This window comes from Peromyscus maniculatus, chromosome 4, assembly GCF_049852395.1.
Source record: "Peromyscus maniculatus bairdii isolate BWxNUB_F1_BW_parent chromosome 4, HU_Pman_BW_mat_3.1, whole genome shotgun sequence".
NCBI classification, from domain to species: Eukaryota; Metazoa; Chordata; class Mammalia; order Rodentia; family Cricetidae; genus Peromyscus; species Peromyscus maniculatus.
This window is the reverse complement of record NC_134855.1, coordinates 12,282,092-12,300,428: the sequence shown is the minus strand read 5'-3', so window position 1 is coordinate 12,300,428 and position 18,337 is coordinate 12,282,092. Positions and strand designations below refer to the sequence as shown.

Below are 18,337 nucleotides of genomic sequence, written 5' to 3'. Positions count from 1 at the left end.
CCAGGCATCTGGAGGAAAGCACACCAGCGTCTTGACTTTGGCCAGCTGGACCTCTACAAGTCTTATTATCTTGGGAACTGTGGGTAATGGGTCCTGCTGTTTTAAGCCTAAATGTGTGGGTGTCGGTTGAAGCAGAGGTATGGGGCTGAACATGAGTGTGTAGAGGGATTCTATCCTTCTGGGCCCTTAATTCCTTCCTCTTTGTGCCTCATAAGCCGATGGTCTAGTTTGAATGGGGCATACCCACCTCTCTCTTCCTCCTGCTCAGACCCCCTGAATCCTAGGGAGAAACTAGCCCTAGTCTATGAGGAGTACCTCTCCTTTTCCCCAGAAACTCCCACTCACTTCTGTCAATTAGAATTGAGGTTCCGGAGATGAGATGTGCCCTGGGTGAGGCAGGCCCCTCTTCATCTTCCCCTCAGATACTGCTGGCTCTCTGTGGCCAGTGCTCCCCACACCCGCTATTCATGGGAAGCTGCTGGCTCACAGAGACATTTACACAGCAAGCAGAAGGGGTCTTGCATGCTCCCAACCTCTTATGAACATTTCCTAGCCCCCAGGTGACCTTTTGATGGACATGTAAATTGCTGTGAGTGAGCTATAAGGGAACACGGGGCTGGGATGGGGACAGGTCACTTATGGTAGTGACAGAGCTGAGGGTCAGAGGCAGATGGCCCCAGGGAAGCAGGCATTGGTCTGCATTTATAAATGGACTTTCCAACTCTTCCTGACTGTCAAGGTCATAGACAGCTCTGCTGGATGATACAGATGTGGCGAAAGACTAAAAAGTGACACAGAAAACCCACAGACACATGTCTGTCAGAGAACAAGCAGCTTTGGGAAATGCAATTTTTCCTTTGGAATGAAAATGTAAGTATGTGAGGAAGGCTGTCCTGGAGGTCATGGGCTGTGTGGACTGTGGGTAAAAGGGCAGAGCAGGGCAGGGTGGGCACATTCCTTCCTCAGCTGGTAATAAAGATGGAGTCCTTCCTGTGGTGGGAGCTAGGTGAGGCGCACCTTCATCTCAGAAACCTTGTAGCTATAGTTGTAGCCTCCCCATGACCTCCAGTTCACACCATCTGCGTAGCTCTTATGGGGCCCCCTGAGGTAGAGGCCATTCAGGTTGGAACTGTGACAATCACTGTACCACCAGGCTCCATGGTAACGCAGCGCACAGTTGGAAGAACTCGGGTCATTGTCTTGGTCTTTGGTAGAGAAAAATTGGTTGTTTTGGGAAGTCAGGGAGTCACCTGTTCAGAAAGAACATGTGTCATGTAGATGCTAGACACAAACACTAGACGGCCCCATCTCCTGCCTGTGACTCGCCTATTCTCGGCTGGATAATTCATCAGTTGAGGTCCAGGTGAGGGACCCATCTTCACAAGCCTTGGGAAAGAGTATAACGCCAGATATGACCCCCTCCTCCTGGTCCAGCAAGTCCCTGTGGCCATTGTTATCTCTCCCCAGCCACTCTCTGCTCCCTCAGGGAGCCTCTGAACAGCGTCACCAGTACCAATTCTCTCCTCACGGCAGCCTGCAGCTCTCTCTAGGACTTCTCTTACCTTCCCTCTTGCCCTGGCTGTTTCTGAGTCAGCTCCAAATGGTCATGCCTCCAGAGTTTACCCTATTGCACCTCCACGCTGGGCACACAGCTTCTGACGCCCTCGGTTTCCCCACATACAGACTTTGTTTTCTTTCCTAAAAGTCCCAGGTGAGATGGTGCAAAGTGGGTGCATAAATTTCAGAGCTGTCACCTCCAAAGCTCCCGAGAGAGTGGCCTGCCCCACTTAGCTGTGGGTTCAGCGGTTAAATAGGTGTGGTCATGACCCACGGCTCCCTGTACCCAGACACATACGTTGTAGGATGGACTTTCCAAACCACAGGGCCAAAGTCCTTCGGGAAAGAGGGCTGCTGTGGTTTAGAGATGAACTCTCCCCACAAAGCTTTGTATATTGAAGGCTCAATCCCAATTCGAGCAGTGTTTGGGGATTCGGGTGATTGGATGAAGAGAGCTGAGGCCTCCTTTGTGGGTTAGTCACTGATAGAGTCCTAGTAGTCCATAGGGAGCTGGTGACCAGCAGGGCCTAGTTAGAGGAAATGGGTCACTAGAGACATGCCTTTGAGGGGTGTTCCCTTTCAGTCTCTTTCTTTGCTTCCCATCGGCCCTAAAATGAAAGGCTTCGTCCTATCACAAGCTTCCACCATGATATTCCACCTCACCTTTGGTCCACAGTAAAGGGTCTGGCTAATGCAGTGTCCCTAAGGTGCTTTCTATAAGAGATAGGGCGTTAGCACCCATGGAGAGATGCCCATCTCCTTCTGACTCTATCGTATATGGTAGTCAGTGGTCCCCACTCACTGTGCAGTGGAGCTGGGTGTGGGCCCTTAGTTCTGGCCTATTGGGCAGTCTTGGGGGTGCTAACAGACTGCATCTATGGTCCTCACCTAGTATAAGGATGTGGATATTGGTGTTTTGCCGATGGCAACCCTAGGCTCAGAGCCATAGACCCAGCTCAAGGCCACCGGGGGAGTAGAAGGCAGGCCCCTCTACTCCCAGACTGGTTCCGAAGCGGCCATCTCACAGCCCCTCCTCAAGCTGCTCACCAGCACCACCTCCAACAAAATTTCCCAGGACGAGCTTGTATTTCTCAGCCTCTCCTTCGATCTTGAAGGAGCTGTACTTGGCAAAGTCATGCTTGCCTTCGAAGTCTGTAAGATCCACTCGCAGCTCGCTGGTTCCTGCAGAGAGTTGGGGACGGGGGGGGGGGGTGCGTGTTAAGGCTTCTAAGGTTCAGCTTTTGAGCCTTCACCCTGGGCAGCCCTAGGGAATTCACCTGGGTAGTCACCAACATCTGTTGGCCACGGGGGGGGGGGGGGGGAGCACTATTTCTAAGCACCCTCCCATCTGGTCCACAGGCAGTACCTGAAAACCTACTGGCCACACTCCCTTGGCATGACCTACCATGCTTTATTTTGTGAATTCTCCCAGAGGGCTGTGCCCTGAAATGCAGTAGCCCCAACCTGGATGTGAACAGTTTTGTTCTTTTCTTCGCCCCCAAAAATTGGATGCCCAGGAGCAGACACAATAAGGTGTCCTGACAGTGAGTGAGAGACCAAGGCTATGTGGTTTCCACTGGATCATAGGACAGACCATGAGCTAGTGTTATGTGCTGTAGTGGGGTGAGAAGGGCTTTGGGGAGCCTGCTCTCTATGGCAAGAAGGAGGCAAGAGGGACTTCTGCAGGACCCAGAGGCAAGTGTTCTGGAGGAATTAACAGCTAGAGATGAGAAGGGATGCTCCCAAGACTACCATCATACCTCTTCTGTTGGGTCCTGAGATGTCAGTAGCCCACACTAGAGAGATCCCTTATCCCCTGATCCTCACCTTCTGGAAGGTCACGGCAGGGATCTCATGCCCTGGGGTGCCATTGCTGTGTGATCTAACACCCTGGGACTCTTCTGACCCATGGTCCAGGACTCAGAGCCCCAAGGTTACCCCATCTGGCTGGCACTGCCTACCCTGGGTGGTTAGGGCATGGATGTTGTCATTTCCCAGCCAGAACTCCCCCAGCTGACTGCCGAAGCCACGCTTGTATGAGGCCCAGTCCCGAAAGAAGTCCACAGAGCCATCGAGCCTCCTCTGGAAGACCTGGGACAGGGAGGTGTACGCAGAAGTCAAAAAGGCAGGCAAACTTTCTACAGCACGGGGGGCCAAGCCTCAAAGCAGAACAGGAACCCAGGATTCCCAGAACACTGGGAACCTAGTGCCATAAGCATGCCATTGCGGACCCCCACGCAACGAAGTAAGTGACAGCTAAGAGAGTAGGCCACATGTCCCAAGCCACACAGCAGGAAGTGGAGTGTGCTGGCATCATCTGGTCCGCCCCTTCAACATAGGCTTTCCCACAGAGGTGGCCTGCCAGCACTGCTGGTTCTCTGCCTTCAGGGAAGGAAGGGCTCCCTCTGAGGTACAAAGGGACAGAGAATCCACACATCTCATTTTCTGTTGGCCGTGGAACTTGGGTCCTGATAGTTCTGTGCCTGAGAGCTAACCCAGTACTCACGGTCCAGCCCCCACCATCCGTGTCCATGTCACACAGCACAGTCAGGGGCCTGCAATCCGGCAAGTAGATGGTATACCAACCAGTAAGAAAGTGGCCCCGGGTGAGCATTTCCTTGCAGGCCCGAGGTCCTGTGGATGGAAGCAGGGAGCGAAGGTTGGACTGGAACCCTGGTGTGCTCAAAGAAAGTAGGCAACGAGCTCAAAGTCACACAGCAGGGGCCTGGGAAGGGAGGCAGGGACAGGGAATATCCACATGGGGACAGGATAGGTGATGTGGTCACCTGTAGCACACGACTGAAATGGCCCGGTGTCTCCTGTGTGGGGAGAGAAGAGACCTGGTCTTAAGTGTGTGGTCATCAGCTTCATCCCCACTCACCCCTATCATATGAGCTGGGTAATTCCAGGACTCTCCTAGGCCCTACTCTCGGGGATACATGGTCCAGCTGCCTGGCTTTTCCTCTGCAGCTGTGGTAAGTGCTGTCCCTGACAGCACCCTTGTCCAGGCCTTGGGTACCAAAGAGAGTGGGTAGCCCCTTCCGTAGTCCCAGAATGCTTAGACTATGCTCTGCCAGAGTGTCTACCCAGGAGGCCTTGTGAGTGAGGGGTGCCCACGGCATTCAGAACACAGATAGGTCCCCCTCAATTGTAAAGGAAACATGAGGTTGCCTCTTAGAACTTCATAATTAAAAAATAAATAAATAAATAAATAAATAAATAAATAAATAAATAAATAAGCATCAATTAGAAAAGAATTCAAATCAGTTTTGCTAATCACCCAGCTAGACCACAGGCAGGTGCTAGGATATGAGTCCTCAGAGTTTGAACATCCTGGTCCCTGCCACCTACTCTACCCCCTGCCCAGACAATAGGACCTCAGACTGAGGACCCTCTCCCTAGGTATGACTGGGCACGGCAGACCCCCAAGACACAACACATGGACTCACCTTTCTCTCCACGTACTCCCTTCTCTCCACGTACTCCCTTCTCTCCTTGTACTCCTTTCTCTCCTCGGTCTCCTGCGGAAGCAGAGAGCATGATGCCGATGCCCAGAGCATCTGATCAATCAGGAGACCCACCAAATGGGACTAGTCACCCAAGGCAGGCACTGCTTAGGGTCAGCTGGGAGCTGGAAGCCCGCAGGAGTGGGGGCAGGCAACCCCTGCTGTTGGGGGCAGGCAACCCCTGATGCTAGCAGGAAGGGACACTGAGGCCTGCGGTAGGGCAGAGTCCTTCCCCATCTCTTTCTCCAGCCCCCATGTCTTCATGGACAGATCGAGGTGCCTACTTAGCACCCTTGCTGTCTGCCAGGCTGTTACCTTTGGGTCCAGTCGGTCCTGCCTTTCCAGGGTGTCCAGGGAGGCCGTTCTCTCCTGCAAATTCAAATATACTTTCTGAGCAAAGCATCCACATTGTCCCCGTGGACAGTCTTTGCTGTCATGCTGGCCTTAGTGACCTTTGGGACTATAACCAGGCTCACTGTGGAGGGTGCAGAGGGTGGTACAGTCTAACCCATGGGGAGGGTGTAGAGGGTGGGGTAGCCTAACCCATGACTGGGGAGGGCGTAGAGGGTGGGGTGTACCCTAGCCCGTGGCTGGACACTGGGGCCTCCAGCAGGCTTTCAGTAAGCTCTCATTTGCTCATTTTGTCCAACGTGAGTGAACCAGGCCTGGGCCACAGCGACCTCACAGGGGGAGAGGGAGAAAGGGAACATGGCTGTGTCATCCCCTCAGACCCTGTGCCATCTAGTTTTTATGCCAGTTTTATGACACAGGCTAGAGTCATTTGGAAAGAGAGAACACCAGCTGAGAAAATGGCCCTACCAGACTGGCCTGCAGGCAAGCCTATGGGGACATTTTCTTGGTTAGTGATGGATGTGGTGGGCCCAGGTCACTGTGGGTGGTGCCACCTCTAGGCTGGTGGTCCTGGGAGCCAAAAAGACAGGCTGAGAGAGCTTTGAGGAGCAAGCCAGTAAGCAGCTTTTCTTCACGGCCTCTGCATCACCTGCTGCCTCCGGGTTCCTGCCTTGACTTCCTGCTCTGACTTTCCTGGATGACAGACTACAAGCTGTGGGATGAAATAAAACCTCTCCTTCCCAAGTTGCTTTTGGTCATGACGTTATATTGCAGCAACAGAAACCCAACTAAGATGTTCCCTGGCTCAACAGAAGCTATGAGGCAGTCATGAGGTCCTCCTGGCAGATCCTGGTCTCGGGAGCCACGCTGGCCCCCAGCACAGCATTGCTGGTGTCTGCAGCAGCTTGAGGACTCCAGGCTTCTGTTGTCAGGTGTGATCAAGAACAGAGTGGACTTGTTCATCCTCTACAGATGAGGGTCAGGAGCAGCAACTCTAGAGGCCCAAATTGCTCAGGGCCAGAGAATCTGAGCTTGCTTTACCCAGCAGGCCTGCATAAGGGGATGATTTGACCACGGGTGTGGTTACCAGGTATTTGGAAGGGTCTACACTTGGCTGTATCTAGCAAGAGGGAGGTCTTTTGCCTTATTATAAAAAGTCCTTTTGAATAAAGTTCTGGGCCATTGGGTATTGACCCAGGTCTTCCTGAAGCTATCCTGTGTTTCTGTCTTTCTTCTCATCTTCAAGGTCTCTCTCTTTATATCTAATATTTTCTTATCCCTCTCTCCTCAAGAGTACCTAGGGTAGATTGGGGGCAAGTCCCCCACAAGCAACATCACTTCAGGGACACTGACCCTGCAGAGCACCCGGGCACACTAGTTCCCACTTTGGGTCAATTCAGCAATGCACAGAAGTAGCAACTTAGTTATACAGAAGTAGAGTCCAAAGCCAGAGGCCAACACCCCTCCCTCATGGCTGGCTGTCCCATCCTGGCCATGGGATAACCTCTTCCCCCAAAGTCCCTCAGCAAGGCTCTGGGGACAGAAGTCTCCTCCCCTAATGGGACCACAGAAGCGAGCAGGCAAGTGGGACTTGGCTTGGGGTGACTCACATTAGCTTTAAGCCTGGCATCTTCTAGGGGTATCATAGAGGTATCCAGGTTTGTCCTGTCACCACCAGATCATCACCAGGCTCTGCCTGGGGTACCTTCAGACATGTGGCTCCCCTGGGCAGCTCTGCTGCCGAACCTCAGCACATCCAAGTCTGATTCAGGAAATATAGGCACCACCACTCTCTCCCATTTGGGGAGAACAAGTGTGCTTGAGGTCCCCACAAGTGCTAAGGTTCAGGGCTCCAGGGGCCATACTCTGAAGCAGATCCCAGATGGAGGCTGCCCCACTCTCTCAGGAGGGCCAACTCAGGGAGGAACTGGTCCCTTTGAGCCTTTGTTCGATCACCAGAGGCAGGTGAAGAAGAAAGTGCCAGCCCAGCTTTCAGGTGAGAATGTGGAAGTATCTAGTGCCTAGATGTCTCCTAGTGGCCAAGTGGAGCAGACATCTGTAGGGAACCAAGAGGTGGGGCCTCAAAGCATGCCTGGAGCACCTAAAATGGTCCAGAAAAGCCCTCCTGGATCTTGTCAGACTGACTGGACCCGGTTTCTGCCATTGGCCATTGTACCAAGATACCCAGTGCAAGTCTTAGAATCAGGGAGGGCCTGAGGTGGTCACCCAAGTCCAGAAGACCAGACTCAGGGCCCCTCCCCCATTGCTGTGCCTTCCATGTGTCCTCCCCTTCCCCAAAACACACCTTTATCTCCTTTGGCCCCTGCCTCTCCCTTGGGCCCCAGGGCTCCGGGCCCACCAGGGCAGCCTCGAAGGATGGTGAGCTTGTTGGAACCGTCCAGATCCAGGACTTTCACTTCTGCAGAACAACACAAGCATCAATCAGTAGGACCATCTTGGGCCACCTGCCCTAAGGGCAACTGCCAGCTCAGCCATGTCGGACATGGGTAGATGGCTGCAGCCAGAATCACCAGCCTCCTCCACAGAGATGGGGCAGAATTTAGGTCTTCCTATGATGGAGACTAGGTCTGTCCTTGCCCTGGGGAGCTGGGCAGCTGAGAGGGGAATGCAGGATAGAGTCCTGCCTGGTGGGTGGAAGGAGCCCTCCAGGTACCAGTGTTGTGGTCCTTTGACAGATCACCTAAGGCCCCCGAGTCTCTCTGTCCCTCAGCCCCAAGTGGTTGTAGGAACTGGAGAGATGGCTCAGCGGTTAATAGCACTTGTTCTTGCAGAGGACCCAGGTTTGGTTCCCACCACCCACATGGCAGCTCACAACTGTCTGTAATTCCAGTTCCAGAGGATCTTCTGGCCTTTGCAGGCACCAGGCATGCAAGTGGTACACAGACATACATGCAGGTGAAACTTCCATACACATTTAAAAGTGTGGTTTCTTAAAGAATAGGGGTGTGGGAGGAACTCAGTTTGAGAATGACTTTAGAAAGCTAAAGTCTTGCCATTCTGGCATTTAGAGAGAGCTTCATAAATGGTTATTGTATCTGAAAAACAATAATCAATCTTGCTAAGAAATTCTGTCAATGTAACATTTTCTCTCAGTCTTGACAATTGACCAGGGAACAACTGGGCTGCAAGAGGTCTTCTAGGGAGGGGATGTGCATGTCTCAAGGCACAGCTGGAACCAAACAGAAGTTGCTACATTGTTTAAAATGTTGCTAAGTTGTGACTTGAAAAGTGCACGCACTTGCAGAACTCTTGGGATATCAGAACAGGGCGGGTTTCAGCTCAGTGACCAGAGACTGTCTTTGGTGTGCTCCTCGGTGGGGAGGACCACCTCTCTGGCTCCCGTCTTTCCTCCATTGCCTGCAGTTCTGTGTGTAGGGTCGAAGCCTCGCAGGCTTTTCCCATCCAGTTTTCCTGCTGCCTCTTTTCCCTGGGGTGGGCTGTGTCTTGCTGCTGTCCGAGGCCCCTTTCTAATCATGCCACCGCCTAGGACAGCTGTCCTGTGCTTAGGAGCAATATTCCCAGGGTGGACAGAGGCAATCAGGGATATTCCCAACCCCAAATCCTTGCCCATATGTACCATACGAGACCGTGGAGTACATTTTCACCAAAGTTATCAAGGGGATGTGTCAGCCACCAGATTAGAGGCTCCTAACATTTCTCTCTGAACTCCCTAAGAAGGTAGAAAATGTCGGCGTCATCTTCATCTGTGAAGCTCCTGGGGTCAGACTGCAGGCCTTGGGGTCAGCAGGCACAGGCCCATGAAACCTCCACCCTACCTGGTGCTGGTCACTCAGAGTCTGTCTTCAGAGGGTGACACTGAGCTAACCAGGAGCTTCTCAGAAGAGGTGAGCGCAGGGACATTAAGTGGGCAATGAGTGGGGTAGTTCCCTACTTTCAAGGACTTAGAGTTCATCTCACCTGGGCAGGTGTCATCAGCATGAGTGATCAGGCCTTTGATGAGCAGGGTCAAGATGAATAGGGCGGCAGGTCCCGGAGCCATGGTAAGTGCAAACCTTCCACCCTTCTCCATAGCTGTGCAGAAGCGCTCTGTCTGCTCTTATAAAGCAGGAACCCAGCTCCTCTCCTTGGGTTCCAGTGTCCCAATCCCCAGGAGACAAACACTTCCTGGAGGCCCATGGTTGCACAAGAGGCCTGAAATCGTCCCCAGGGTATGTCTGTTCTTCCAGTGAGGCCTCCCAAGGCTCACTTCCCCTGCAGAGGCATCTGAGCCCAGCCCAGGGTCACCTCTATTTGCAAAGGACTTGCCCTGTTGGCTTAAGTTAAGCCCAACCTCCCATTCCCTTCTCATTTCCCATCAGGCTCTAGATCATCTCTTGTGGTTAGGGAGGATTCTGGAAGCCAGTCCCCAGGGCAGACAGGAGGGAGCTGGTCACTGGGGATTCGATGTGGAAGGGAAAAGAAGTCCAGATCAGCCGTGACACCCCAAGCACTGCTTGTTCCTTGTCGTTACCGCCACCAAGGTAGAAGAACTTGCCTGGTGTTTACAGGTAGAGAACTACAGGGAGGTCTCACAGCCTGCAAGGATCGGACACTGGGCTCAGTTCTGTGTGAGATCCAGTGCATCAGGGGCTGTTCATCACACCCGAGGGTGAGGACACCTCTTGCTCCGCCACGCCTGTCTCCCTGCCTTCAGGCTAAATTCTATCTTTTGTGCTCTGTACCCTGCACGCTCAGCCTAAGCTGGCAGTAGCTGTTCAGCTGAATGGTGTGGGCATCTGATGTCGTCAGAAAGTAGCAGGGCGGGGTTTCAAGGGACAGCTATTTTTCTGGGCCACTGTGCAGAGTAGATCCTATCCATTCTGCTTGTGCCAGGGGGATAGACGCAGGGACAGACAGATAAGAAGTCTAGAAAAATATGGGATGCGTACAGGAGCATCGTTGCCGAGTGTGGTGCACAGCTCAGGACTGCACTGTGGAGAAAGTATATGCAGGCTTTTTTTCTGAGTCTCCCAGTGCCCCTGAACCAGGAAGGACAGGGCTGAGGCTCAGCCAGGCAAGCTTCTTTGTGCCAACTAGGTGGTGGATGGATATTCACCTGGGGTTCGGTCAAGACAGAGAGAGGGAATAAGGCTTTGGACCCCTATGCCAGCTGTCTCTGCTGGCACTGCTCCTTCTGCACAGGTCCCGGGGAGATGTCACCAGTGCAGTCATGCAGCAGGGGAATGCTGCTGAGGTGTGGCTATGGCGATGAAGAGTGTAGACGCCATGTTTGAAGAGTGTAGGAACTAATTCCACTGCAGTGTTTGGAGGTGGGGCCTCGGGGGCGGTTAGGAGGAGGTAAGTGTGACGGTTACTTTTCTATCGCTGTGATAAAACACTGAGACCAAGACAACTAGTAGAGGAAAGCATTTACTCAGGGCTTACATTTCCAGAGAGTTAGAGCCCGTAATGGTGGACCAGAGGTGGCAGGCGGCTGGAGCAGCAGTTGAGAGCACATATCTCAAATGGCAAGCAGGAAAAAGAAAGGCACTGAGGATAACACCAGGACTTGAAACCTAAAAGCTCACCCCCAGTGGCACGCTTCCTCCAGCAAGGCCACACCTCCTAATCCCTCCCAAACAGCTCCACTAACTGGGGACTGAGTATCCAAATGCCTGAGACTATTGGGGAACATCTCATTCAAACCACACAGTAAAGCTGTCTGGGAGTAAACTCCGCAGTCAGTCCTGGTGGCTCTATAGGAAGAGAGAGAACCAGGACACATACATGAGCATATCCATACACCCACATTTGCACATATGTGTATATATACCTTCATGAATGTGCACACACATGCATGAGCACATGAATGTGTGCACATATGTACATGCACACATACCCAGTAATACATACACATATATTCATATTACATGCATGTTCATATATACATGTTATATTCATAATATATGCATGTATATATATTCATGCATGCACATAAACACATATACGTAAACACACACAAGTATTCCTGCCTTTCACTGGGGACCCATGTCACACTGCCAGCATGCCCGGAGCCATGAGTTCAAACAAACCTGTTATTTATGAATCACCTGTTCTGTGGTCTGTCAGTAACATACAAGAGACAAACACAGCAGATTCTGTCACAGTCAAAAACTTTAAATTTGACTGCATGGGAACCACTGACCTCTGGCATTCAGGACTGTCTATCCTGCTGGGGACAAACAGCAAAAGGTCACACACTTGCATGCAGGCTCAGCTACAGCTGCTGTGCTCCGGGAACATAAATCTTAAGGCTTTTTTTTTTTTTTGCCATGAGAATTTGCCAAACTCAAAAGCTGCTAGACAACTGTGTATAGTTAAAGGTCAAAGGTAAGTGTCAAGGACCAGGAAGAGTCTGGGTTTAGGATCCAGAAGGGCTCCACCCTTAGAAGCAGAGTGAGCTAGCCCTCAGCACTCCTGTAGACTGCCTTTGAGGAGGTGTGTGCTGGGAAAAACTCAGTTCTAGAAACATCCTCAGGTCTCCCCAGGTTGCTCGTGCTGCTGGCTGTCGGCAGAAACCTTTTTAGAGGAGAAAGCAGCATTGTGGGCTTCACAAGATTTCTATAGTGTGTGTGTGTGTGTGTGTGTGTGTGTGTGTGTGTGTGTGTGTGTGTGTGTCTTGTAAATGTCAGAAAAGGATGGGAGACAACCACGCTCGAAAGGAGGAAAACAACAGGTCCAAGAACCAGAAAAGAGAACCCAGGACACAGAACACAGAGGCCACAGGTGCCAAAGCTACACCCTGCAAGCATCCTCTGAGATAGGAATCCAGAGTCCACACACAAGACCAGGATCTTGGAGATCTGTGTTCATGGAAGTCTGTTCTGTATTCATGGATCAGGATATCCATGCAGCTTGTCCCCTGAGTGTGCTACATATCCACTATATATATATATCAGTTAACTGCCCCCCACCCCAGCATGACACTGGACAAGATGGATTTATAACATACAGAAAACCCATGATACTCCTGAGCAGGACCAAGAGACCCTGGTCTGCTCTGCCAGGCACCAAAGCGTCCCCCACCAAAGCAGCGGTAACTCAGACAGCATGCTGCTGGCTTGGGGCTACACAGTCAGGCAGTAGGACCAGCAACGTGTCCAGAAACAAAGCAGGGGTATCCCGCTTTTGATCTGTGCCAGTGGTGGCTCTACAGAGAAACAAGCAATGAAAACATTGAATAAATGCCACAAACAACTGACTATGAGTATAGAAAAACAAGAAATGGGAGTTGACTTCAATCATACAAATGAAATCAACATTGGGAGAGCTGTAAAGCCCAACATGAATGGTAAAACCTAGCGGCTTTAGATCGTATAATAAGTTATCAGATAGCCCCGTCGGTGTCTTATGTGGAATAGAAAACTGCCAGGCACAAAGGGGAAGTTTAAAAACTGGTGTGAACTATGGAGAATAACATTTGTTTTTCAAAATACACCAAAGTGTGGGGGAGACGAACTTGAGACACGTGAATGCATGCATGTCAGAGGGCGAGCTACCCTCCTATGGAAAGTGGAGCAGTGACCTCAAGAGATGCTTATAAACATGGATACTTCATCCCAACAGAAACAGCAAAGCACATGCAGCACTGTGACCAGAGAAGTACTTAAAAACACAAGACACCACCATCCATGAGACACCACCATCCATTCAATCTAGGAGGAGAACCTTTCCAAAGAAGCAAACTACACAGGGATTTGGTGAGGATACGTGAGAAGTGGGGACCCTCGCCCATTATCACAGAGGGTGTACATGGTACAAACACATCTGAAAGCCTCTTGGCATCATGTCCACAATTCTCTGTGACCAGTGAACTCAGCATCCAGCCTCGGGTAGCTCACTTGAGCTCAGCAGGAAGATGCTGGGACACACTAAAAGGACAAAAGAGCCACCTGCTACAGAATGGACAGGACCCTGCAGGGGGTTTGTACTGGGGAAGCCTGTCCAGCAGGGACATAAAGCCATCACAGCCTCTGCAGAAGCATGCTGGAATTTACAGACAACCAAGCACTAAATGGAAGAAGCTAAGATTAAAAGAATGCTGGGCACAGGCTATTGGGCTTGCTGAACAAGTATGAGGACCTGAGTTCAGATCCCCAGCATCTACATAAAAGCCAGTGTTGGTGGGGTGCATCTGCAACCCTCTCTCAAAAAGTGAGGTGGAGAGCCATTGAGGAGGACCTCTAGCCTCTACACAGATGCACACACACAAGCACATGTAAACATGTGCATACACCACATGCACGCAAGTGCATGTGTGCATACCACACACACACACAGAGGGGGGGGGGAGGGAGGGAGGGAGGGAGGGAGGGAGGGAGGGAGGGAGGGAGGGAGGGCGGGCGAACGTTTGTAATTGAATTGTGTTTGTACAAAGTTCAGGAGTAGGGAGGAGCCTGAGCAGTGGGATTAAAGAGTGTGGTTAGTGGTGAAGTAGAGAGAGAAGTGAGACTCCTGCCTCCCTGAGGGCTGTGTTAAGTTTCATGGGCTTTGGTGAATGGATGTTTTGGATCACTGAAGGAAGGTCAGAGCAAGGAAGGCTGAGCACAGGTGTCAAGGTCAGCCTTTATTGTCTCCTGCTGAAGCTCCAGACCAACCATTGGCAGGAAGCCCGGATATGGAGGGCCCAGAGACCCTTTCCATACCCTCACTTCTAGGAGACCAAACAAGCACCACCACCCACTTTGGCTCCCAGTGCTGGTGCTGAAGCCAAAAGAGAGGGACTCTGGACAGACAGAATGTTCCTTCTACAGGGACCATGCCCACATTGCCTGGGCCCCCAACCCCCTTGCTACACCTTGAAAGATGCAATGACAGGGTGTTCAGTTCAGTTCCATTGGTCCACGTGTCAGTTTTTATGCCAGTACCATGCTGTTTTTATTACTGTAACTCTATAGTAGAGCTTGAAGTCAGACCTCAACATAAATCCAGTTACTCTGAACCTGATAGAAGAGAAAGTAAGAAGTAGTCTTGAATGCATTGGCACTAGTGATCACTTCCTAAATATAACACCAGTAGCACAGACACTGAGAGAAACAATTAATAAATGGGATCTCTTGAAACTGAGAAGCTTTTGTAGAGCAAAGGACACGGTCAACAAGACAAAACCACAGCCAACAGAATGGGAAAAGATCTTCACCAACCCTACATCTGACAGAGGGCTGATATCCAGAACATATAAAAAACTTAAGAAATTAGACATCAAAATATCCAACAGTCCAATTAAAAAATGGGCTATAGAGCTAAACAGAGAATTATCAACAGAAGAATCTCAAATGGCTGAAAGACTTTTAAGGAATTGCTCAACATCCTTAGTCATCAGGGAAATGCAAATCAAAATGACTCTGAGATACCATCTTATACCCGTCAGAATGGCTAAGATAAAAAACACTGAAGACACCTTATATTGGAGAGGATGTGGAGTAAGGGGGAACACTCCTCCACTGTTGGTGGGAATGCAAACTTTACAGTCACTTTGGAAATCAATATGGCACTTTCCTAGAAAATTGGGAATCAACCTCCCTCAAGAGGTTATACCACTCTTGGGCGTATACCCAAGGAATGCTCAAATGTACCACAAGGACACATGCTCAACTATGTTCATAGCAGCATTATTTGTAATAGCCAGAACCTGGAAATAACCTAGATGTCCTTCAACTGAAGAATGGATAAAGAAAATGTGGTACATATACACAATGGAGTACCACTCAGTAGAGAAAAACAATGACATCATGAGGTTTGCAGGCAAATGGATGGATCTAGAAAAAATCATCCTGAGTGAGTTAACCCAGACTCAGAAAGACAAACTAGGTATGTACTCACTCATAAATGGATACTAGATATAAAGCAAAGGATAACCAGACTGCAACTCACAACTCCAGGGGGGGCTACCTACTAAAGAGGACCCTAAGAAAGACACAGGGATCGCCCAACGACAGAGAAATGGATGAGATCTACATGAGCAAAATGTGTGTAGGGGGGTAATGGAGGGTAAGGGTCAGGGGAAAGAGAGTTTAGGGAAGCGGGAGGTCCTACCTGGATCAGGAACAGAGTGGGAGAACAAGGAAAGAGATACCATGATAAGTGAAGACCCCATGGGAATAGGAAGAAGTAGAGTGCTAGAGAGGTCCCCAGAAATCCACAAAGATACCTCCACTATAGACTACTGGCAATGGTCGAGAGAAAGCTCGAGCTGACCTGCTCTGGTGATCGGATGGCCAAACACTCTAACTGTGATGATAGAACTCTCATCCAGTAACTGGTGGAAGCAGATGCAGAGATCCACAGCCAAACTCCAGGTGGAGCTCCAGGAGTCCAACCAGTGAGAGAGAGAGGAGGGATTATATGAGCAAGAGATATGGAGACCATGATTGGAAAAAGTACAGAGACAACTAGCCAAACTAGTGGAAACACATAAACTGTGAACCAATGGCTTAGGAGCCCCCATGGAACTGGACCAGGCCCTGTGGATAAGTGAGACAGCTGATGAGATTGAACTGTTTGAGAGGCCCCCAGGCTGTGAGACCAGGACCTGTCCTTGGTGCATGGGCTGGCTTTTTGGAATCTAGGGCCTATGCTGAGACACTTTGCTCAGCCTTGGTGCAGGGAGGAGGGGACTGGACCTGCCTCAACTGAATCTACCAGGCTGGGCTGACTCCCCAGTCAGCCTTGGAGAAGGTGGGAATGGGGGTTGGATTGAGGAATAAGTCTGGGGGGTGGGAGGAGGGAGGACAGGGGAATCAGTGGCCAATATGTAAAATTAAATTAATTATAAAATAAAAACATTTTAACTTCAAAAGAAAGAAAGAAAGAAAGAAAGAAAGAAAGAAAGAAAGAAAGAAGGAAGGAAGGAAGGAAGGAAGGAAGGAAGGAAGGAAGGAAGGAAGGAAGGAAGGAAGGAAGGAAGGAAGGAAGGAAGGAAAGAGAGAGAGAGAGAGAGAGAGAGAGAGAGAGAGAGAGAAAGAAAGAAAGAAAGAAAGAAAGAAAGAAAGAGAGAGAGAGAGAGAGAGAGAGAGAGAGAGAGAGAGAGAGAGAAAGAAAGAAAGAAAGAAAGAAAGATGAATGGATCCGGCTCCTCATTGGGTGAGCTTCTCTGCAGGTTCTAGGGAGGTGACCTGGCCAGCCGTCCCTCCCAGGACCACAACTAAGGCAGCCAGCTAGCCACTTCACCATGAAAGGCCCTCTTTTCCAGGGTACCTGGACTTTCCCCTGTCTCTCCACTGGGTGTACTCACTCCCATGGAGTCCGGAAGGCTGTGGAAGGGACCTTGCATTGCTCCATCTCTGAGCTGCCGGGACAGCTGTGTCCCCTGTGAGGACATCTGCCCTCAACCCTTCTGTGCAGAGGAATCTGCCAAGTTCCGAGCTCAAGAAAAAGGGCTGAATCTCCTTTCACCACCCAGTTTGGGACAGTCCCCATTTGTGAGGGAAACAGGTCTTGTGTCTATACCTGTGGGGTGCTTTCTCCCCAGCCGTGGGCCACTCACCCCACCCTTCCTGCCTGCGGATTCAGTTGGCCCTCCCCCACCCCCAGGTTCTTGAGTAGCCAGCTTCCCCATCCTCCCTTCCCTCCACAGTCTCTTTCTTACAGGCTGGGGCCTGGCTCTGGGGATACACCATTAAACATTGTGAGATCTTTCTGTTCCATTGCCCCCAGCTGAAGACCCTTCATCTCAGAGGTCCTCAAGCCTGGCTGCCTCCACCCCACTGAGATCTTCCTGGTGGGGTCCTAGGGAGAACCCAGAGGGCTCTGCATCCCATCCTCTTCTCCTTTACCTCTGCAGACAGACACAGCAGTCAGGAGTCCAGGAAGTGGGTACATGGCAAGCAGCTGTTGTGGAAAACACTCAGAGTTGTCACATGACCCAGAACTTTGGCTCCTGGGTGAAGACTTAAGAGTAGAAGGGATGTGCATGTCCACACACTTGTCACTGTAAGGTCACGAGGGCCCAAAGGTGGGACATGTCCCTCAGCTGGTGAGTGAGCAAACAGAACACAAGCCATCCCATGAGGATGAGCTTCCAGGAGAGAGCCAAACCACGCTGTATAAGGCCCTCATGCTCCCCCAGAACAGGCAGGTTCACAGAGAATGTGCACAGTGGTTGTCAGAGCCTGGGGCGGAAGAGAGGGAGTCTGGAGAATGGGTCTGGGGTTGCCTTTCAGGTGATGAACATTTTCTAAATTATTATGGAATTATAGAATGTGCTGATAACACATGACTCTAAAAAATACAAAATCCTACCAACTTGGACACTTCAAACGGGTGAATTCTGTGGCGTGAGGAGTCTCTTAATAAAGTTGTCAAAGAATAAAGGGACTGTGAAGAAGTGGATAAAAAAGGCCTCCCTCAGACCCAGGAACACAAGTCAGGGGTCCTTAAACACTGCAGACATATGTGTGTGTTCATGTATGTTCGGGTACGTGTGCACAAGTATTCAGGGACATGTAGAGGCCGGAAGTCAGGTCCAGCTGTTATTCCTCACTCACTGTTCACCTTGCTTTGCATTTCTTATTTGTTTGTTTGGTTCGGTTTTTGTTTCTTTGTTTTGATACAGGGTCTGACTCACTATGTACTCTGGCCAGCCTGGAGCTTGATTTGTAGACTAGGCAGACCTCAAATTCAGAGATCCACCTGTCTCTGACTCCTGAGTGCTGGGATTAAAGACATGCACACAATGCCCAGGTGGTTTTACTTTAATAGTGTGTGTGTGTGTGTGTGTGTGTGTGTGTGTGTGTGTGTGTGTGTGTGTATGTGTGGTGTGAAAGTGCATATGTGCACGTGTCTGCACTCACATACCGTGCTGTTCCTATGGAGGTCAGAAGACAACTGTGGACATTGGCTGACCCTCTCCTCCTACCTAGTGGGTCTAGGGTTGAAGTCAGGTTGTCCTACTTGGTGGCAAG

At 50.6% G+C, this 18,337-nt stretch overlaps 1 protein-coding gene across 1 annotated transcript; it reads right to left on the bottom strand.

The window, feature by feature from the left end:
• Window positions 1-835: 835 nt before the first annotated feature.
• Window positions 836-9,510, bottom strand: LOC102914391 (ficolin-2). Its single transcript, XM_015986608.3, has 9 exons — window positions 9,354-9,510; window positions 7,720-7,833; window positions 5,379-5,432; window positions 5,007-5,078; window positions 4,344-4,376; window positions 4,064-4,191; window positions 3,519-3,648; window positions 2,605-2,739; window positions 836-1,250 (listed from the first exon to the last, which is right to left on the bottom strand). The coding sequence occupies exons 1-9, from the start codon at window positions 9,463-9,465 to the stop codon at window positions 1,003-1,005; spliced, it is 1,026 nt and encodes a 341-aa protein (XP_015842094.3). The 5' UTR covers window positions 9,466-9,510; the 3' UTR covers window positions 836-1,002.
• Between the last annotated feature and the right edge of the window lie 8,827 nt (window positions 9,511-18,337).

Excerpts from the sequence above, each read along its gene's own strand:
- LOC102914391 (XM_015986608.3), bottom strand. The coding sequence starts at position 9,465 with ATGGAGAAGGGTGGAAGGTTTGCACTTACCATGGCTCCGGGACCTGCC. Across the intron at positions 3,649-4,063 it reads CGGATGGTGGGGGCTGGACC|GTCTTCCAGAGGAGGCTCGA; the intron begins GTGAGTACTGGG and ends TCCCTGTCCCAG. Across the intron at positions 2,740-3,518 it reads CCATGCCCTAACCACCCAGG|GAACCAGCGAGCTGCGAGTG; the intron begins GTAGGCAGTGCC and ends AACTCTCTGCAG.